At 37.0% G+C, this 23,475-nt stretch overlaps 2 protein-coding genes across 2 annotated transcripts; one reads left to right on the top strand and one right to left on the bottom strand.

The window, feature by feature from the left end:
- The first annotated feature begins 628 nt into the window (after positions 1-628).
- LOC125256406 (protein ANTAGONIST OF LIKE HETEROCHROMATIN PROTEIN 1-like) lies at positions 629-1,711 on the top strand. Its single transcript, XM_048172393.1, has 2 exons — positions 629-1,194; positions 1,330-1,711. Exons 1-2 carry the CDS (start codon positions 629-631, stop codon positions 1,709-1,711), a joined length of 948 nt encoding a protein of 315 aa, XP_048028350.1.
- A 48-nt stretch (positions 1,712-1,759) lies between these two features.
- On the bottom strand, positions 1,760-4,569 carry LOC125256735. The gene is made up of 3 exons (XM_048172950.1): positions 3,548-4,569; positions 3,319-3,450; positions 1,760-2,424 (listed from the first exon to the last, which is right to left on the bottom strand). Exons 1-3 carry the CDS (start codon positions 3,606-3,608, stop codon positions 1,979-1,981), a joined length of 639 nt encoding a protein of 212 aa, XP_048028907.1. The 5' UTR covers positions 3,609-4,569; the 3' UTR covers positions 1,760-1,978.
- Positions 4,570-23,475: the final 18,906 nt, after the last annotated feature.

Raw genomic sequence — 23,475 nt, forward strand, 5'->3', positions numbered from 1 at the left:
AATTCCAGAGCAAATTACCTACTGTTTTTCGTCAAACTCGGCGGTCCTCAGAGAAATCTAATCCCGTCCGAATGCGAATGTCTGTGATTTCCGAAAATGTTTTTTTCCAAAACGCTTTTTCTTGTGTGTTTTGGTCAACGTGAACTACCGTACAATCTCTCGCTATCGCGCCGGTATTCAAGTTTCTGTTTTTTTGCGCACCGAAAATGGATGCAGATGTGTTTGGTACACTGCAAAGAAATAAAAAAAATAAATCAACAAGAAGAGCCAAATCACGTAAACTGTTGAGACTGGCTACTGTAATGTCAGTTTCAGGTAAGATTACTTTCATTTCTGCACTTAATTACATAACGTGTAAATTATATAAGTTAAAACTTTTTATTCCAGTGGGTTTATTATAAGAACCCAGTTCTATTAAATCATAAATGTATGTTTATTTTTTTTCACACTACAATTTTTATAAAATGTTTACAAAACACTAAATGTGTTAGGACGTTTTACTTTATATTTCAAAGTGCTTAAATTTAAAAGTACTTAATTTCAAAATACATTTGAACAAATTTCATATATTGTGTTCAATGGAAGTTTTTAAGTTATACCTGAAATGTGCTTTTATATAGTTTGCAGCATGACAACTGCACCAAGTGCCAAGAAGGAGCGCACCAGCACCTTCTGGGAGACAGATGTGTTGCAAAATTTTGGGGAAACTGAGTGGTACCTCAACTTCAGAATGCCAGAGGCGGCCTTCTTAAATCTCTGTGACCTTCTTCATCCTTACATACCAAAGCAAACCATGAAGACCACAGTGAGTTTGGAAAAAAGGGTTGCTCTGACACTTTACAAGTTAGCAAGTAACACTGAATTCCATGATGTTGCAAACCTCTTTGGAATTGGGGTGAGCACTGCCTGTGATGTGTTTTGGGAGGTTTGTAAGGGTCTCTGCCAACTGAAAAGGAAGTTTACTGGAATGCCAAAAAGTGAAGAAGACGTGAAGACCATAATCAAAGGATTTCAAGAGAAGTCAGGGTTTCCCATGTGTGCTGGGGCCCTGGATGGAACACACATTCCCATCCTAGCACCCTCCAGCTTTCACACTGATTACTACAACAGAAAGGGGTGGTACAGCGTGATACTACAGGGCTTGGTTGACCACCAGTACATGTTTCAAGATTTTGATGTTGGCTGGCCAGGGAAGTGCCACGACTCTTTTGTTTTTCAAAACTCAAAACTACATGCATAGCTGGAAAATGGCACATGCTTTCCACCACTCACCAAGAAAATACAAGGTGTTGACATTCCTGTGCTGATTGTGGCTGACTCTGCTTATAGCCTCTCTCGTAATGTCATGAAACCGTTCCCAGAAGGAGTTGCAAGAGGGCCCCAACTGCAATTCAATGCATGTCTGAGTAGGGCAAGAATTCATGTGGAACATGCTTTTGGCCGTCTAAAGGGCAGATGGTGCTGCCTATTGAAGCGCAATGATAGTCAAACTACAAACATTAAGTTTGTTGTTGCAGCTTGCATTGTGCTGCACAACTTTTGTGAGTCTTGGAAGCTGGATTTCCCAAAGGAGCAGAGCACAGCAGAGATGCCTGAGGAGGAAGACACAGAGCAGGAACATGCAGATGATGAAGGCACCCTTATTACACCTGAGCCGCTTGACCTGGCCAGTTCTACTGCAGAGAAAATCCGTGAAGTATTAGTATGGTAACTGTTTGTACGAACCAAAAAAAGTTACAATCTATATGCCTAATAAAACTTATGACATGTATTGAACATTTGTCTCTTTACTTTTAACGTAAACTGGATTTTAACATTCAAGTTTCACCATTAGGCATTAAAGTGCAAAAATGTAAACGTAATATAGTGCAAAAAAAAAAATTTTCACAACATTTTTGTTCCTCAAACAGTTCTTTAAACTTGTACAAACAAGTGCAACTGCACAATAATGTTTGCAAAAAAACAATGCCCAGAACATCTAGTGGTAATTTCTTTGGTCAGACAGTGAACGTTGATCTTGGACAACTGATATTGACAGATTTTGGTGTGAGGCTTCACCAGGTGGAAAAGCAAATGGATCAGGTGGATAATAGTGCTGAGCTGGATGTTGATATTGTGCAAACGAAGTTGAGGGTCCATACTGTGGCATTGCAGGTCTAAGCACTTGCAGAATTTGAACCATGAATTGCTGGGTATCTTGAGCACGCCTGTCTTCAGCTTCCTGACGCTTCATCTCAAATTCAAGACGTGCTCTTTCCAGATCCAGTCTGGCCTGCTGGAACTGTCTCTCCCAGGCCATGTGCTCCTTGTCAAGACGCTGTTCAACCTCTGCTGCTGTTGTATCTTTGTCATGTTGTATTAACATGTTTATCCCTCTCTCCAAGGCTTCCATGATTTGAGTTTTTTTGCCTTTGCGTTTACGCCCTGATGAGAAAGATCACAAAATTGCATTGCATCATAAGACAAGTAAACGTGCCTTTATATGAAAATACAATATATCATGATAGTGAACATGCTCAGTATTGTTATTGTGGAGACTTCAAAATGTAATAATTCCTAATGAATTGTTTTGATATTTATAATGAATTTAAAAAATACTTTTTAACCGGTTACTTTGTTTCTGAACAGTATTTAAAACTTTTTCACTATAAATGTACTATAAAAAACATTTTAAACTGTTATGATTCTTTATTACTGTTCAGTAAAACTTTACCAATAGCTTTGGTAATATTAGATAATTTATTAGTTAACATGAACAACAGAAAAATAAATACCAAATCATGTTTTAATCTTGCTTAATGTTAATTTCAACATTTACTAATACATTATTAAAATCAAATGTAGTAGGCCAATCTGTTAATATATTTAAAGAGCCTGAACTAACAATGAACTGTAGTACTTTAATTAACTAACATTAACAAAGAACAATAATGTGAAACAAATGTAGATGTTGCTCCTTGCTAGTTTATATTATGGACTAACTAATGTTAACTAATGGGGCCTCACTGTAAAGGGTAACATATTTTTCTCTATAGTGTTACATTTTCCAGTGCAACCTGTTTGAAAATGTTAGCTTTATATGTTTTTGGTGTTGTTCTTTATTATATGGACAAATGTAGAGCTAAAAACGTTAGGAGAACAACAGTTTTTGGTAAGCTAATTCAATTCCGTGAAATAGCAGTATACCACAATAAAATCTTAGCAATTACCATTATGTGACATGATGAAAATACTGTCACGTCCCTAACAACAAGACAGAAATGACATGCATGACAACTTATGCAGGTTTACTGAAGAGAGAGAGTGGAAAAAACATACTTGTAATGATGGAATTTTGGCTGGGATTGGAGGTCAGCTCTGACCTTGGACCACTGTCATTATCAGATGCTGTCATTGTAGCTGCTTGGTCTCCTGATGGCTCTGCTATACCAGATGAGTGTGAACTGGTACCTGTAACAAAGCATATCATTTAGAACATTTCAGAGCTGCAAGACATTAATTAAATGGCAACATTGACATTTTGTAAAGGGAAAAATAACAAACTTACCAGAATTTTCACCTTCCTCTGAACTTGACACATCCATATGTCCATCCCCGGGGTTAGTCATAGGACGACAAGCTAACGAAACAGAAATATCTACTCAATATTGACAGTACTGGTTAAATTACTAAATCGTAAACAGAATCCTTGTGTCTCTATTACTAGCTTATTCACTGCATTTTATTATTTGTCTTTTTTTTTTTCATATGAATGCTTATTAGCCACAAGTTTAAGTACTTTGTAGACTGTTAATTATTTTTCAATAGAAAATGAATACTCTTAAAAGTAACCAAGAACAGAGTCCAGTTCCTCAAAGAATGGGCAGCGTTGTGGATCCGACCCCGTCTTCTTGTTATGCTTCACACATTCGCAGTAACGTCGTTTCAGATATTCTATACGGTCTTTGCACTTCACCCAGTCAAAGGTATTTTGAATAGATAGGCAGTTTTTAAAAAAGTTTGTGAGGTTTGTCCCTCACACCTTGTGGTTATGTATACAATTTTCAAACTGAAACTGAAACGTAGGTTCGCTCCAAACAGAAATTAAAGCTAATGTTTCCTCCCTACTCCAGTGTCGCGTCACTTTCTTTTTCGCCGCCATCTTGCCATTGATCGGTCATATGACCATACGCAATCCACGCATTCTGAACACGTGATCTTCTGAAATGCCCACATGTAAAACACAGACACTCCTACCTCGGTAATAAACACGGAGATGTTAGTCCCGTCCGAATCCGTACATAAAATCACAGACGTAGGTTGATAAGAATTGTTACTTAAACGTCGTTTGGAAAACTAGTCCCGTCCGAATAGGGCTTTACTCACCATTATACTTTAAAGGGTTAGTTCACCCAAAAATGAAAATTCTATTACTCACCCTCATGTCGCTCCACACCTGTAAGAACTTTGTTAATCTTCAGAACACAAATTAAGATATTTTTGGTAAAATCTGATGGCTCAGTGAGGCCTCTATTGACAGCAAGATAATTAACACTTTCAGATGCCCAGAAAGTTTTTACATACCAGCACTTAAAGGTCTCTCACAGTTGAAAGTTCACCCCACAATGACTGGTAAGGTAACACATTTGAAACAGGAGGTAAGGTCCTGCCACGCAAGTTACCAGGAGTGCGGCAAGATTGCCAAAATTGTGGTACAAGGAGTAGGCAATGTCTACTATAAAAATCTCAGAGAAACACCAGTTCCTGAGTTGATGGCAGGAAACATCACTAGAAGTTTAAATAAAAACATACTCAAAGTAGTTTCTAGTGAAATTCAAAAAAGCTGCAGACTACATGATGATGTTATCCTGGAGCTGATGTTGACTCAGAAAATTATGAAAGACACAGATCTGCATACCAATTTTGCTCAGGATATGTCCAACATTTGCAGGTGGATCCTTTAGGTGTTCATCTTTACATTTAAAGACAGGACTGGTCATTCTTATACAACATCTAAGAAAAGGACATCCTGTTACTTTACATCTGCTACTGGATGGGTTGTGAGTTGAATTCCAAGTCAGGCAAAGAAACTGTTGTACCACAGCATCAATCTTCCCGGACATGGAAAAGACAAGCCTCCTCCTCCTGTGTCTGGAATGATAACGAATGACCATACAATCCCAAATGTTTCCTTCTGGTTGCATCAAACTGTAACATTCATACCTACTTAATGGATAGCCCAAGGAGCTATTGGCAGAAAAACAACCGACAAGGGTTTGAAAGAGTTTGCTACTCACTGTGTGGCACAACTGATGAACAACCACATGTCTGCAGAGGACATTAGACATTTTCAATATTCAATATTCTGATGAAAGACTACATGCCAGTTTTTACACTCTGGTCAGGGCTAATGGTTGATGATTTGAAAAGATTCAAAGACAGAGAGACTATCAGAGAGTGACCTATTATCAGCATGTTAAGCCTTTGCTTAGCAGAAAAAAGAATGCCCCATTCTTACACATTGTGGCTGTCTGCACGTTTAATACATGCTCTGCTAAATACACCTTTAAGCTAAAAAACAAACCAGCCAAATATCTGAATACGGTTAAAATCGGGGTCACCCAGAAAGGTAAAATCCTACACAAAATGGGTGAAAAAAAGTTTAGGCCAGCAACTCACTTAAAACGAGGAAAAATTGTACAGTCACTGACCCATGGCCCTGTGAGTTTTTTTACGAAAAGCTTGTATCAACACCCACAGAAGAGATACGGGCTGGAAATGTGAGCAGCATAAGTTCCACAGTGACATGCTGATTAATGTACACCTTACTCAGACAATATTAAGAGAGTGTGACACATACTATTTTAAAATGCCAGGATACATTCAGCATTTCAAGCATGGATCCTTTTGGGGTCCATTTGTACACAGAAATGGGCATCAGTATTCTTGTGGAACACCTGAGACAAAAGTGTCCTGTGACCCTCTACCTTGATGCCACTGGGGGACTGGTTTCAAAAATTCCAAATCAAGACAAAAAGTGCTGTACTACTCCCTTACACCTCCAGGAGGGGGTCGGGATGCACCACCCCTCCCGGTCTCTGAAATGCTTTTGAATGAACATTCAGTTCCCCCCATTACGTTTTGGTTAATGCAGTTTGCACTTCATCTCTCAAGATACACACAAGTGCACATCTCACAGGTGGAAACGGACTATAGCTGGGCACTAATGCACAGTGTCATCCTTGCGTTTAACAAGGAAAATGTCAACTTATATCTTGACAGAGCGTACAATATTTGTCAGGGGAAAACTTTACCAGAGGATTTGAAACCATTCACCATTTTGCATATGTGCTCTGCCCATGTTTTGAAAGCAGTTCGTCAGGCAATACGCAAGCACACAGAAGACAAGGGCCTCGTAGAATTTACAACATTCTGCTTTGCCAGAATCCAAAATGCAAGCACCATGCCTGAAGCCACACATATCTTCAGACCCCTTTGTACCATCCTGACAACTCCAAAATTCACAAAAAGTGTTGTTCTTTTGGAGTCAATTATCAAAAAATCCAACAAACCCTCTGATGAAAATGAACTGGAGGAAAGCAAGTGGGACGTAGAAGAAAAAAAAAAAAAAATCATGGGCAGTTCATGTTTCACTTCTTATTTTCAGAAGGTGTTGGAAGAGGCTAGGGAGCAGGACACCCATGACATCTCGGAAGATAATCCGTACTTCTGTCCAGGGATCATCAACTTCCTTTTTGACAATTATATTGGAATTTTAGGTTTATGAACAGTGAGTAATTCCAGAACTATTGTTATTTTATTTTTTTAGCCTTTACATCTATGCATAAATAACTGTTTGAATTTCCATCCTTTTATGATACAGGTCAACACTGAGAAATACGATGGGGTGATTACTTTTGTAAACACTAAGAATGTGCACTGGAAGTTCATTGTAAGTAAAAAAAACAAACAAGACATACTGTTGCATTATATTCCATAGCGTATTAATCAATCTAAATACTTATGTTAGAAGGACATTATTTTATTATTATTATTACTAGCATAAATAATAATAATAATAATAATTAGAAGAAGAAGAACAATAATAATGTATTGTTTCTTTATCCTAGTATCTGCATGCTAAATCTGAAACAATCTTTGTGCTTGACCCTCAATGTGTTGCCATGGAAATTGAGGAAGCTTCACATGCATGTCGCAGATTTGGGTACATTTCCTTGTTTGTTTGTTTTTTTTCCCAACAACCTGTGACTATTCAGATTCATCATAAAAATGTGAAAGAATGTCACAAAACTGATTCCATGTATTTGTCCAACTTTAGTGAATACTACAAAATGAGAAAGGAACAAAATGCAAGAGAGGATTGGATCAACATAAAATGGAAGGCTGGCACAATACCTCACACACTTCAGGAAGATAGTGTGAGCTGTGGTGTCTTTGTGATGCAGGTAATGGGAGAAAAAAGGTGTACATGAATGTGTTGCAACTTTGTGTTTTTCATTGTGCTGTTTACTGCTGTCTCTCTAGATGGCAAAACAGGTGGTGGAGAACTTCCCTAACATCCCTGAGAGCATCACTATCGATCCCTCAGAGGAGTGGATGTACAACTGTAGATGGCAGGTGGCAAAAGATATTTTGCTGGCATCAGGTATTATTTTCAAAACGATTATGAAAGTACTGTTGTAGTTTCTTGTATTGTACTCAGAATTACAGTATACTTTAACTTTAAAATAATTGCAGTGTCAAGGGAAGAGTACTGTTCGGTTTGTGGGCAAAAAGAAGGAGTCCAAACAGAGGAGACCTGCATTTGTGTAATCATTATATGAAATCCTATGGTAATAACTACAGCATCCCACAGAAGTGAGTACACCCCTCACATTTTTGTAAATATTTTATTATATCTTTTCATGTGACAACACTGAAGAAATGACACTTTGCTAAAATGTAAAGTAGTGAGTGTACAGCTTGTATAACAGTGTAAATTTGCTGTCCCCTCAAAATAACTCAACACACAGCCATTAACGTCTAAACTGCTGGCCACAAAAGACAAAGATAAACTTATTTGGTTCAGATGGTGTCAAGTGTGTGTGGTGGCAACCAGGTGAGGAGTACAAAGACAAGTGTGTCTTGCTTAGAGTGGGAGTGTCAGGGTCTGGGGCTGCATGAGTGCTGCCGGCACTGGGGAGCTACAGATCATTGAGGGAACCATAAATGAGCAGAGCATGATTCAGTATGAGCATGGGCAGTATTCCAACATGAAAACAACCCCAAACACACCTCCAAGACAACCGCTGCCTTGCTAAAGCATGTCTCCAGACCTAAACCCTATTGAGCATCTGTGGGGCATCCTCAAACAGAAGGTGGAGGACTGCAAGGTCTCTAACATCCACCAGCTCCGTGATGTCCTCATGGACTCCAGTGAAACCTGTGAAGCTCTGGTGAACTCCATGATGCCCAAGAGGGTTAAGGCAGTGCTGGAAAATAATGGTGGCCACACAAAATATTGATACTTTGCAGCCAGCGGTTTAGACATTAATGTCTGTGTGTTGAGTTATTTTGAGGTGACAGCAAATTTACACTGATATACAAGCTGTACACTCACTACTTTACATTGTAGCAAAGTGTCATTTCTTCAGTGTTGTCGCATGAAAAGATATAATAAAATATTTACAAAAATGTGAGGGGTGTACTCACTTCTGTGAGATACTGTATATGAAACACTTTAAATGTGAAAAAAAAATCTAAAAAAAAAAAAAAACTATACTAACATGGTCAAAAAATTTAAATATCACATTTTCAATTTTCTTATTAGATACAGTGTGAATTATGCAGAAGGTGTTTTCACACTGAAGGCCTAAAAATAGTGGTCCCACCTGAAGATGAATCGTGGTCCTGTGCAATGTGCTCGTGAACATTTTTTGATTTTCTGTTTTGTGGCAGATGTAATCTTTTGTTTTTTGTTTTTTTACCATGTTTACTTTGTTACCATATACATGTTTTTATATGTATATATATATATATATATATATATATATATATATATATATATATATATTTGTAATTTTACATTAACTATGTAATATTCTATTTACCAGAACCAAGTCAGCCTCATCAAGTGTTTTAAGCATTTCTACATTCATACCAAAATAATAACTAAATGCAATAATAATTTAAACAATATATTTTATTTGTGTATTGCGATATTTAGGATATTTTGGATCATCAGTCATGCTCCATTAACACCGTCTCTGTCACAGACACGAATTGTATTTTTAATTTCACCAAGCTGATTGCACTAAAAACCCCGCAGTCATCATGCTTTCAGTCCATTTCAAGTTTGATTTTGACATGACATAAAGCAGTGATATCTGTGATCTGTTTACTTACTTTTTGACGCCATCATTTGTTCAGTGAAACTGACGCGCGGAACGCGCACGTCAACGAGAGGCGGGATTTATCGCACAAACCAATCATATCCAATCATAACCAGTTACATCCAATCATAGCGCGATGGAGTCATTGCCTCCTCTCACGTGACTTTCCCCCATTCATTCTCAATTACCCCCCCACAAAACCCACCGCACGCCGGGGGTCTGATGAGTTTAATATGGTTTCCTATGAGAGGAAAGGGAGGCATGACTCCTCTGTGTAACTTCACCTGCGGGTGTCGCTGTTTGGCAGTGTTCCTTAAGAAATATGCGTGACTTGCGCTCTTTTTAAAGGGATAGTTCACCCAAAAATGAAAATGTGATGTTTATCTGCTTACCCCCAGAGCATCCAAGATGTAGGTGTCTTTGTTTCTTCAGTAGAACACAAATGATGATTTTTAACTGCAACCGCTGCCGTCTGTCAGTGGTATAATGCAAGTCAGCGGGAACTTGGACTATAATAGTAAATAAAACACGACAGACAAATCCAAATGAAACCCTGCGGCTCGTGACGACACATTGATGTCCTAAGACACGAAACGATCGGTTTGTGCGAGAAACAGAACAGTATTTATATCATTTTTTACCTCTAATACACCACTATGTCCAACGGCATTCATCACTCGATTCGTTTGGTCTGATCGCGCTCTGACAGTGGCAGTGATGTCTCGCTCTCATTGAAGTATATGCGCGAGACATTACTGCCGCTGTCAGAGCGCGATCAGACCAAACGAATCGAGTGATGAATGCATTTATATATATATATATATATATATGCAGTTATATATCTGAAAACATAATCAAATTATAAACACTAGCAAAGGAAACTATAAGTCCTCTAAAATCCAAATTCAACATGCTACAGAGAGAATATCCAAAATTTAACACCACCAAAATCCAGAAGAATAATGAAAATGTCAAATCTAGTCTATTTAGTTGAGTTCACATAAATATGTCCAGCTTGAGGAACAAAATCAAGTGAACTATGTGACTTTACCACTATACCCAACTTTTGATTAAATTTGTACAACAATTAAAAAACAGTAATATTTGGAGTTATACAGCTGGTACATGTGTTAGGTATTTAAGGTTTTCAACTATTTTTGTCATCATATAAGTCACCCATCAAAACTGCCAAACCCAAAACGTTGTAAAAACTCTAAATGCTTTTATTATCAGAATGATCAACACAACCACAAGCATTCAACACCACATGGTTGGACAGTAAATCATAGACAAGTCTTAATAACATGCTATTTGTTTTGTTTATTGTTGTTTTTTCCATTTGTTTGTCAGCAGCTTTAGATCGAAACAACTGAATTCAGTTATAAAAATGTATCAGATTATCTTCATTTTTAAAATATATTAATGACTGAATATTGTGGGGTTTTTTTATACTTTATACTTTATTACAAGTTTGAAAATGCAGCATAGTACAGTTTATAACTTTATAACTTAAATATCTTTTTAATGATTATGTATATTGCCCTTAAATAACTTCAACATTATCAAGCACACTTGAGTGAACCTCAAAGTCTGGGTATGGTCATATCTACAGAGTTCACTTGACTTTGTAATGCTACAGCATACTTTTTAACTAGTGTTATAGGTTGATTTAAAATGGATCGTAATGTCTTTCTTTAACCTTAGTGAATATATTGCAGTTAAACGTGTAACCACAAATAAATTGTAAATTGCAATTTTTGGAATTGTCTGTGTTTGTAAGACTTGTTGCTGTCTAGTCATGGCTAAAGGCACACAGTTTATATATATATATATATATATATATATATATATATATATATATATAAAAATTGCTGTCTTTAGATCAATCTAAAATAGTCATCCGGCAAATGTGTGTATGTGCGTATGGTGTAAATCTGTGTTGAATCTAATTATTTTGCTGCTCATTTTGGCCAGGTCACTCCTGTGAAAGAGATTTTTGATCTCAGTGAGTCTTTCCTGGTTAAATAAAATAAATAAAATATTTTTTTTTATTTCAATAGTTTGTGTCTGGACTTGTGACTTACCTGCACCTTGGTGACTCGGTATCTTTCCAGTGGTTACACAAATGAACCCCAAACCACTTGAACATCATCAAACACTCTCCAAAAAACACACAGTTCATAGTTCAGGTATGGTCATATCTACTGGGTTTCATTGAATTCAGAAGATGCTGGAATTTCTTTCTCACAGCCTAGTGAACAATCTACAACTCGGCTAACTTATGGGATGATGAACCTGTTTTAATTCATTCATGATCCAGTCCATGTTATATGGGAGCTGTCCACACGTGTGGTGCTGAATGTGCAGAGTTCTGCTCTGCACCAATGTACTGAAATAATTGTTGTTTCGATTTCTTTTAAGGAGTCTTAACCTTTTTCAGGTTGTTGACTAGATAGCACAAAAACATCTTAAAAATCCTAAGCATGGCTTGGAGAATGCATAAAATCTCCTAGATGTTCTTACCTGCACCTTGGTGACTCAGTTTCTTTCTAGTGGTTACACAAATGAACCCCAAAACACTTGAACATCATCAAGCACTCTCCAGAAGACACGCTACAGCTCATAGTCATGATTTACTGATAAATAAACTTAGCAGTGCTGGTTTCGGACCAGAAACATTGAAATGGTTTAGAAATTATTTGGTAGATCGGACTCAGTGTGTTCATGTGGAGGATCTCAAATCTGATTTTCTTGATGTATCTAAAGGGGTCCCCCAGGGTTCCATTTTAGGACCTATTTTGTTTTCTATTTATATAAATGATTTGGGTAACGACATTCAAGCAAAAAACACTTTTATGCTGATAATACTATTTTATTATTATTTATACACTTGCTCCATCTATAACACTATCAAGTATTATATATTGATGTATAAATATATAATTTATATTTATGTACCTGCTCTACAGTAAAGCTCAATGAGCCATGTCATGATTTGCTATTTGTACATTCTTTAGTTTTGTGGCTGGACTAATTACTATGATTGATGCATTATGTCATAATTGTTTATCGGACATTGCCACCTTGAGGAATAAAGATGAATTACCCTTACTGAGATGTCAGAGACTCAATATTGTTGCTCAGAAAAAAAGAAATTTAAAATCTCGGGTCACCCTATTCATTTTTTATTAAAAAAAGTTAGAAATCTAGCATTCTTTTACCATTTTGTTGTATTTTTACTCATTACATTGATGATAATGAAAAGAACGAGAAATACTAAGATGGTGTAGGTCTAATTTAAAAAAAAAAAAAAAAAAAAATTAAGGGGAGGCTAATGTATGACGTCCCGAGATATGCGTTTAAGGGTTAAAATAACTTTTTGCCTTTTTTACTTCATTATAAAGGTATTTATAATCCTGTATTGTCCAGAGTATAGGAAACATTTTCTCAAAGTCAAGAGTGAGATGTCTGGGTGACTACTTGCCTCTGCACACATTGCATCTGAAGGATGTCCTCAAAATGTCACACTGCTGCCGTGTGAGGCCTTTGTTCTGCTTGCACACCTCTCTGATCTTCGCAGAAACAGCAGGTAGGCCATCTGCTGCAATAATGACTTCCTCAATCATGTCCTTGAGATCACCAAGACCTAATCCGTTGTTCCATGATGTGTTACTATAGCAGTAAAAAATACATACTGTATATGTATTTTAAGCCATTGTAAAGGCTTTTATTCCCTTAAATAAATTTTTATTACCACAAAAAAAAAAAAAAAAAGTTATTTATTTGACGTTTCCATGCGGGTATGGCATTGTTGACAGGTGATGCAATGACACCACTACACTGGTTAAAATAGCTCATTTATTTGGTTTCAAAGGTTGTTGGAAACATTTGGGATAATGTATGGAGGTCAACAAAAATATATAGCATTGTCTAGTTTATTTATATATTTTAATCTTAAAAAATGCACATACTGTGTCTTTAATTAAAAATTTTCCATTTCCTCTACTGTACAAATTATAAAAGTATTATAATATAAAATTTTGCCAAACCTTTCTCCAAGGCCAGTGACTTCCTCCATAGTCATATGTGAGTTCCTCTCCAGGAATGACATCTCTTGCAGCGAACAGGCACAAACGGGGTTTTCCCTCAACGATAATCCTTTTCATGGTACAATTTGGGTTTATGTGATCATCATTTATTAGGCGGCCAAGGGAGCCATCCTCATGAGTCGCATCAATGCTTCAGGAAATAAAAATCGATCATTTAGCCTAACAAACCACAACAAGACAAATTTGGATTTTAACAAAATAAAAATTACTTTTTTACTGTAAATTTTAAAATGTATTCATTAAACAAACAAACAAAAACCCAACTACCTCCACTTGTTCTGCCAGATGAAGTCAAACATAAAAAAAAATGTCATGATTGGCCTCTCTTCTTTGTTCGGCTTCAATTAAGGTGATCATTTCTTCCCTATACTCGACAACAAAATCTCCTTTAATAAAAGGAATTTGGGCAAACACTCCACAACCTGAAAAAAAGGGGGGATACAATTGTTAATACAATTCCTTGTAGACATGTAACTAATACATTGATGGTTAGCCAAATGTAAACAACTTTTATGCTTTGTAATAGTTTAACCAATGTATTCAACATTCTTTCATAGCTCATGCTTATTTCTTTCATTAATTTACAGATACTATCACAAAGAGCAATTTAAAACTGCTAAAACAAACAAAAAACAATATCCTTTATATTCCAATGGACCCAGATCCCACAAAATAATCATGGTTACTTATTTAGTATTTTTAAACCACTTAAATCATAGTTAAAACGTATGTGATTACTGTATATTTAACACTCATAACGTTACCAATTAAGAAACGAGACTGCTATTTATATTTCTCACGTCATGTGGGGAGCGCCATAGTGCTAATCACAATCCAGTCACAACAACAACCAACTTCTTTACAAACCTACCTTTATAATCATTTATGTGTTTGGCCTTCAGTGCGTCGGTCTTGTCGATGCAACGGAGAACATGATCTTCCGCTTCTTTTAATGGTTTTCTTCTTCTTCTCTGTCTCATTTCAACAGGTCCCGTCTCCCGTCGCTCCTCCGGTTCCAGTGATTCAGAGATGTCACGCGGCCTCACAATCTCCCGCCACGCCGCAGTTTATTACACTTTACGAGTAAACACTTGTATAATTGTATAACGACGTGAAATTTTAATTTATCAATAGTTCATTCGACACATTCAAAGATTCTGATTCTGATAAAAACTTTAACGTTAATTAATTTCATTAGAAAACTCCATCACATGAACATTCTTAAAAATAATTCGAATTTGTGATGTTTATTTATTGAATTATGTAATATAATATTTACAAGTAGGTTAATTACCTGTAAGAATGTACTTTTCCCGTTGACAGACGCTGTTTAAAGTTGTTTTTGTCATTTAATTAAGCGATTCGTGCATGAGCAGTTGGAATAAATGTGTACCTTCATATATATGACGTCATATGTGTGTGTAGAGGTGCAGTTCCGCGACCGGCTACAGGGGCGCCATACACTCACACACAGATATCCGTTTTTTGTTCATGGAGGGGATCAAGAAAAAAAAAAAAACTGCACTAGGCATATAAGCACCGCCTCCTGAGCGGATTACAAGCAATACATTGTGGGGATCGGGGATTTGGTCCCCACTATGTGAGTGTGCTAACACGTTGAGGACCCCACTATGTAATAAACACAAACACACACACAAAAGGGACACTTTACCATAAGCATAAAAATCCCACAGTCATTTCCACAGATCTGGCGTTGCAAGCCCTATATTCAACAAAAAAAATAAGGTAAGATTAGTTATACATGAAACATGACTGGTAGATCAAAGCTACGGTCTTCTCTGTCACATGTCTTGTATATGAAATGCAGATTACAGGCAATCATATTTCATTGTAATATCAAATTATGCAATATATTATTCACCACAATATCATGCCCAGTCTTCTCAGTCCAGCTCCCTGGATCAATTTTCTGAGCAAGATCTCTATACAAGCAAAAATATAAATAATTTGAAACAGATAGATGTGACAACCACTGAGACGTTATCAGCTGAAACATATCAGTACAGGCCATAGGAACATAGCCAAAATGTAAATTGCTATATGAACATAGCAAACAGTAAGCCTCAAATGTGGACCTAAATATGGCTCTGTACTCAGCATCACCAAACCCAGACTCATGCAATGTGTACTGCGAGTCTAAAAAGAGGATCTCTCTCAGGAGTGGCTTCATGATCTATAATGTGATAATGGTTAAAGACATTCACATAAGTTTAAAAGTCATTAGGACAAAGAGTAGAGCTGCAGTTCACTTTGTTGGAATACACATGAACTAACCAACTTAATTACCAATACGTATACTATGTAGTATTTAGTAACAGTAACATTCCCTTATAAAGAGAACAAAGTGTTCTAGCCATAGACTGTAAAAAAATATGGACGTAGCGTCCGTGACGTCACCCATAGATTTCTGAACAGCAGTTTTGAAGCGAAAATGAGGCCGCGGCCATCTTAGCTGCGCGTCACCGCACGTCACTCCCGGATAACTGAAAATGGGCAAAGAGGCGGGGAGGTGGTTTGAGCTGATGTGACTGGTTGCTGAAACCACGCCCGCCTAGCTCGACATGACCATGTTAGCAGCAAAGGAGCTACATATCTAGATACTATCTAAATTATTAATGAAGATAAGTTTTATCATCAGAAAGTTCTAAAGGTTTACTGTCAATCTTCGGTGTTTTTTTTAAAGATATAGATCCTCCAACACCAGTAGTGTTGGGTGTGCAAATAACAACATGGAAAATCAAAATGGGACTTCATACCTTTATAATGAAATAGAGATCGCGAGATGAATCCAATCCGTGGCACTTGGGTAAAATATAAATGTCCATTGCAAAACAAAAAAAGTACTTTTTGTCCATGAAATATTGATTTATTATCCATTGTTTGCGTAACATTTCTTCTGAATGATCTGCTCTGTCATCGTTCTACAAGAAAGGATGCAATCTGAGCAGCGATCGTATCTAACAAACAAATGAGCCTGTGTCCAAAGTATATTTTTTCAAAATAGTGCAGCAGTTTTAGTTATAATATCCAAGCAGTGCTGTCGGATTTTGATATCCTCCCGCCATTGTCATTGCAGTAAATCTCACAACCAAAACTTTCAGCCAATGCCACGATCCAACAACGTGTGTTCTGTGTCTCTTCCGCATGCATGCACATCTACACAGACACACATCAGTCTCGAATATTATGCAGCAAGCCATATTTTATAATTGTATAAAATAATCGAGCACAAATACGGCTGAGATGCCAAATTCAGCGGCAGCTGAGGTAACATGACACACAGACAGCAGCGCAATCTACCTGTCACTCAAGTGACCACGCCCTTAATTATGCAGAACTTTAAGGCTTAATATAATTTAAACGGATAAGTTATAAAAAAATTCACCCCCCTCAGAGTTGTCATGAAGGGCAAAAATAGCAGTATAGACCAAAACAGCAATTTGAACCAACTTGTAAACATGTTTTTTTCTGCTATAAACTTGGCCAATTTAACATGGGACTCTATGAGATTCTGCTCTCTTTTGGAGCCTGTCCCTAGCGGCCAGTCGATGAATCGCAGTTTAAGTCACTTCCGTATTGGCTTCACGAGAGAAAGGGGGAGGTTGCCGCTTGGTTCTGGCCCGTTTGCTTTTGTCCAACCTGGAAAGACTAAGAAGTCTTTCATGTCAACATCCTCCTAACATTAATGAAAAATGTTGTCATTATGCAGATCTTTTTGTGACACCATACATATTTTATATTCACTCACTGGGAAGTTGGCAGTGATGTTGCTTTGTGTATCCTTCCATGTAGAAACAATGAACATGTCCTCTATATAAATCTCTTTGCCCTATGAGGAAAAAAAACAGCAACTTTGAAAGTAAATAAAATAACAGAATAAACTAGATGAGTAAATTTCGTAGACAAACTTTAAGTTGGCTTGAAAAATCCAGAATGTTTGGAGTAGTTTTAAAAGCTTGAAGTTTGAAGCTTTTCAGTTTGAAATAGTTTAAGTTTTAGTTTAGTAGTTTAAAAGCTAGCTAGTGTGTGAGTGTGTGAGTGAGTGAGTGAGTGAGTGTGTGTGTGTCTGTGTGTGTGTGTGTGTGTCTGTGTGCACTTACAGCACTTAATGAGGACATTGTTATTTTCACAGTAAAATCTAGATTACAAGTTCTTCCCACTAGATTTAACCTTTCCATCTGGTTTTCAACAACTCAGGTTCCCTATTGTTTGCATCATACCACAGAACAGACTATTGAAACACTGCCGCATATTTTGAACGGCTGCCATGCTTACAAAGGAATGTATATAGCACGTCACGACAGAATTGTGGATCTTATAATGAAAGAAATATCAAATCCTTTCTCATCTTCAGTAAAAATGTATAAACATTCTTGTGTAAAACGATACATGTTTCAGTGTTTTAATAGTAACTTTGAAACCTTTTCACATCTGTTGGCTAATACACCTGATGTTGTTGTGATTAATAAGGAGTCTAGAGAAGTGTTTGTTTTGGAGGTTGCTTGCACTTTTGACTCCAGTATGGAGGAAGCTTTTATAACTAAAGTAGTTAAGTACCAACCACTTCTAAACTTCATTTCAGAGGTAGGTTATCGGGCCCGATTACTTGTTTTTATATTTGGCAGCTTAGGACATACACATAGGCTGGTAGTCAAGGGGCTTCAACAGCTTGGGATGCCCCAAAAAAAGGGCTAAGCGGTTAGCAAGGTACTGTGCTCCGTCTGCTATTATAGGCAGCCGCCATATTTGGCATATTTAATATTGTGATAATCTGCTGTATGCCACTGGTCCATGATTTTTTTGTACATGTATTTGACTGCACCTATACTATTTATGTCCCTGTGGATTATTTCTTTTAAATGGATTTAAATAAATTGTTAAAATGTGTGTGTGAGAGAGAGAGAGAGTTTTGTGAGTTTTTATTAAAAACTGTCATACAGATCATTCCTACTTAAAGTGTTGTTTAGGGTTACGGTACCTTAATTGTGGTGTAGGAGGATGAGTTGAACTTCATTTGTGCACCAGGGCCTCGTCACGCCAAAGGGTAACTGCAAAGGTTTTTGACCCGCAGCAGAGGTCCAAGTCCAACACAGGAACTTCACACGTCTCCGATGTGGTCATTCTTATCACTTTCAACTGTAAATAAAAAGTAAAATGCAAATTATGTAGAATATATGTAAGAGATAATTTATGGCTAGCTGTGCACCAAACGTGCAGTATGTTATCCCTCAAAGTCTTTGCTGAACATTGTTGATGTATGAAATTACATAGAAATTTTAGGACCAGAACTGGAAAACAGTAAAAAAAAAAAAAAAAAAAAATATATATATATATATATATATATATATATATATTCACGTTAATAATATGACCACCAAGGGTGACATATCCACCTGAGGTCAGCAGTCAAAGTGAGGGGGCTCGTTTTAAAAATCTTTGCTCTATGATAAATTACAAGGCAGTCCTTCCCATATTTTTGTTGATTGTGTTTAGTTTTTAATTAGGTAGGTCTTATCTTCTTGGAATTGTGGCTGTTCGTTATTAATTGGGATGGTGTAATTTTTTTTCCCATCTGTAAGGGCTGCAAGACTTGTGGTCCTTTTTTTATCTGCTTGTATGATGCCGTCAACCCTCTTGAAGGTGAGGTTACAGACAGTGGCACACAGCCCCACGCAAAGGACTCGAATAGGTTCTGTTGAGTATGGGGGTGTTCCTCTTGATGCCATTCTGTAATGAAAAAAAGTGGTCATACAAACATTCATCGTGTCTATCTATCTATCTATAGTTATTCAATATAACATAACTCATTAATCATACTTAGTTGATTGTATTCACTGATTTTGATTAAATTTCTGTGTGTGAGCTTTCAAAACTCTTCAGCCTGCATAATTTAGTGGAAAAATAACAGAAATAATAATTTTCTATAAATAAATGACGCGTGTACGTAGACGCAAAAAAAAAACTGTCTATGCGTCTCTCTGTGCGCACTTTGGGTGTACGCACAGAGTGACAGTGTGCGAGTTCTCACGAAACGGTTTAAATTATCTGACGTCACACACACATATAACGGAATTAACGGTATAAACGCAAAACTGTACATTAAATGTACACACACATATTAAATATATACATAATAATAATAATAAGCACACACACATATAAAATACACTCACCTAAAGGATTATTAGGAACACCATACTAATACTGTGTTTGACCCCCTTTCGCCTTCAGAACTGCCTTAATTCTACGTGGCATTGATTCAACAAGGTGCTGAAAGCATTCTTTAGAAATGTTGGCCCATATTGATAGGATAGCATCTTGCAGTTGATGGAGATTTGTGGGATGCACATCCAGGGCACAAAGCTCCCGTTCCACCACATCCCAAAGATGCTCTATTGGGTTGAGATCTGGTGACTGTGGGGGCCATTTTAGTACAGTGAACTCATTGTCATGTTCAAGAAACCAATTTGAAATGATTCGAGCTTTGTGACATGGTGCATTATCCTGCTGGAAGTAGCCATCAGAGGATGGTTACATGGTGGTCATAAAGGGATGGACATGGTCAGAAACAATGCTCAGGTAGGCCGTGACATTTAAACGATGCCCAATTGGCACTAAGGGGCCTAAAGCATCCCAAGAAAACATCCCCCACACCATTATACCACCACCACCAGCCTGCACAGTGGTAACAAGGCATGATGGATCCATGTTCTCATTCTGTTTACGCCAAATTCTGACTCTACCATCTGAATGTCTCAACAGAAATCGAGACTCATCAGACCAGGCAACATTTTTCCAGTCTTCAACTGTCCAATTTTGGTGAGCTCGTGCAAATTGTAGCCTCTTTTTCCTATTTGTAGTGGAGATGAGTGGTACCCGGTGGGGTCTTCTGCTGTTGTAGCCCATCCGCCTCAAGGTTGTGCATGTTGTGGCTTCACAAATGCTTTGCTGCATACCTCGGTTGTAACGAGTGGTTATTTCAGTCAAAGTTGCTCTTCTATCAGCTTGAATCAGTCGGCCTATTCTCCTCTGACCTCTAGCATCAACAAGGCATTTTCGCCCACATGACTGCTGCATACTGGATGTTTTTCCCTTTTCACACCATTCTTTGTAAACCCTAGAAATGGTTGTGCGTGAAAATCCCAGTAACTGAGCAGATTGTGAAATACTCAGACCGGCCCGTCTGGCACCAACAACCATGCCACGCTCAAAATTGTTTAAATCACCTTTCTTTCCCATTCTGACATTCAGTTTGGAGTTCAGGAGATTGTCTTGACCAGGACCACACCCCTAAATGCATTGAAGCAACTGCCATGTGATTGGTTGATTAGATAATTGCATTAATGAGAAATTGAACAGGTGTTCCTAATAATCCTTTAGGTGAGTGTATACGTTTTATTTTACCAGTTGTGGAATCCAACCATTCATCCATCTAAGGTAACAGTTAGCCTACTTTATTGAGTATTTCCATTTTATGCAACTTTACACATTTATTAATAGTAAATTAATAATTAATACATTTAAAATCATCATGTTTACAGCGAACAATATATTTCAGACCTAGTGGAGTAGGGCCTAATAGTAATAATATCTAGGACTGAATTGAAATATATATTGTACGTTTTATTGGATCACGCTACAAACATAATGATCTTATAATACATGATGTGTCCGTTATCACATAATTCCCACTTTTGCTTCAATGGACATTAGACAACACTGCAAAATCAAGCTGTTATATTCATATATTTATTGTCAAACATTCCCAGTTTTTCTGATGCACATGTCCTTGATTTAATTTCATATGTTGGTAATAATTCAGTGTTTATAAGCCTTTTAAAGAATTTTAAAGGGGTGGTTCAAAGCGATTTCACTTTTTAAACTTTAGTTAGTGTGTAATGTTGCTGCTTGAGCATAAACAGTATCTGCAAAGTTACAGCAAAAGTTCAATGCAAACTGAGATATTGTCTTTTAAAGTTATGGCAGTTTAATGCCTACAAAAACAACCGGTTTGGACTATAACGAGCTTCTTTCCGGGTTGGTGACATCATAAACCCTGCAAAACACGCCTCGGGAACACGCACAAAGTGGGCGAGGCCATGTGGTGCAAAAGAGTTGTGTACACCGGACGCGAGTGACACAATGCATCAAAAGATGCGGCGCTGAAGAAGCTTCCAGAATCTACACGAGTTCAATGCTGGATTTGCACAAAGGCTTTTACTGAAATAACCAGTTCCCACTTTAAAAGCAGAAGCTGCGGTTTATTGGCCCAAATTGTAAGTATGTTTTATTGTTTGTACATTTCTTTTAAACGTAATGTTATAGTTCTGTTGCTATTTTTAATGCATCAAGGACATAAAGAGCAACTCGTTTTCACTAGCCAGTTAGCTAAATTCTAGTGCATACTTCAACAAACACCAACAAACTTCTCTGTTCATAGACAAACAGTTGTTCATGCTGTAAATTAAATGATACCTTTACAAAAATGCGACTACTCAGTCATGTATTCGGCTAAAGCTTTAATCAGGATAAAACTGTATATTGAAAGCTAACAAACAGCAGTGACAGCATCTAAACACTTTGACACAAATACTAAATGAAATACCATCCATAAACGTCCTTTAAAAGCCACGATTGCAGAGCTTCTGCTTGACCCTCTTCATCTTGGTCTGATTCAGCTCAATTTCATACAGCAATATAGACACCATTATTTACATTTCCACTGAAGCAACGGATGGTAAGGGGTGTGGCATTTCCAAGGGGTGTGGAAGCTTCAGCGAATCACGATACACTGGGCCATCTACCAACCTGCTGACCAATCTGAGCACATTGGGTATTTCGGAGGGAGTGGCTTCATAGAAGCAGGAAGTCAAACGAGCCGTTCATATGACAGTGGAAACAGAGGTGTAGAATAAAGGTAAAATATATGAAAAATACAGCGTTTTCAAAAAAACAAAGCATTAAGACATGTTAAACTGTGCCCCAAAAACACAATCAAGCCTAGAAAAAAAAAAAAAACACTGAACCACCCCTTTAAAGTTGTATGTTATTCTGTGTTGTCATCATTCAGGTTTTCAGCTAATTTCAGCTTTAATGTATGTTTTTTTTTTAACAAAGCAGCTGATATTCCCTTTGAAATCTATTGGACTGCCGTGTAGTTTTCACCCCAAAATGGCGGAAACGCAGGGCTGCTGCTGGGCGCTGGTGTCTCAATGGAACGTTCTATTGACTGTTGCTTCTTGTCAGTGTATATTCTTTGACACAGCTTAACTGTCCAAAGACAGAGAGTGTTACAAGTGAGAGAGGATTGGCTCTTCAAATTGAGGCGAAAGTTGATTGGTTGCTCCCACGTGTGTAACTGTCCAATGGCCTTTTACCACTCGACTGACAAATGGATAAAGAAAAAGTATTTGGCAAACCGACAAAGAAAAGCAATTGGTTAATAGAGAGAAAAAAGCATTTTGCCAAATTCTTTAAAAAAAAGCGATTTAAATGCACATTTAAAATGATTTACTAATGTACATTTATTGTCTTATTGATATACGTTTTAAAAAATGAATTAAATAACCTGTTTCAAATTTGTCTTTATTTATACATTCAAAAAAGACTTTTAAAATGTATTGTTTTATTAAACTATATTTAAAAACAGGAATTAAACAACTTTAAATATGTCAATTAATTTGCCCATATAAAAAGTGATTCATTTATATACATTTTTATGTTTGAATTATTAAATTAATGAATTTATTGTTATTTATATTTTTAAGTGGCACTCCTGGTCCTCCATACTCTTCTCTTCTCTTGAGATGCTTTGGCTCTTATAAGTCAATAAAGAGAGAGATTTGTCTAATTTTTTTTTTTCCACTTTTACTTAATGTTTTGTATTTGTTTCAAGATTTTGTAAATACTGAGGCCCCAAAAGTGTTTGTATAGATGATACATTTCAATCAAACAATTATACAATTCAATTTAAA

Source organism: Megalobrama amblycephala, linkage group LG21 (assembly GCF_018812025.1).
Source record: "Megalobrama amblycephala isolate DHTTF-2021 linkage group LG21, ASM1881202v1, whole genome shotgun sequence".
In the NCBI taxonomy this organism is placed as follows: Eukaryota; Metazoa; Chordata; class Actinopteri; order Cypriniformes; family Xenocyprididae; genus Megalobrama; species Megalobrama amblycephala.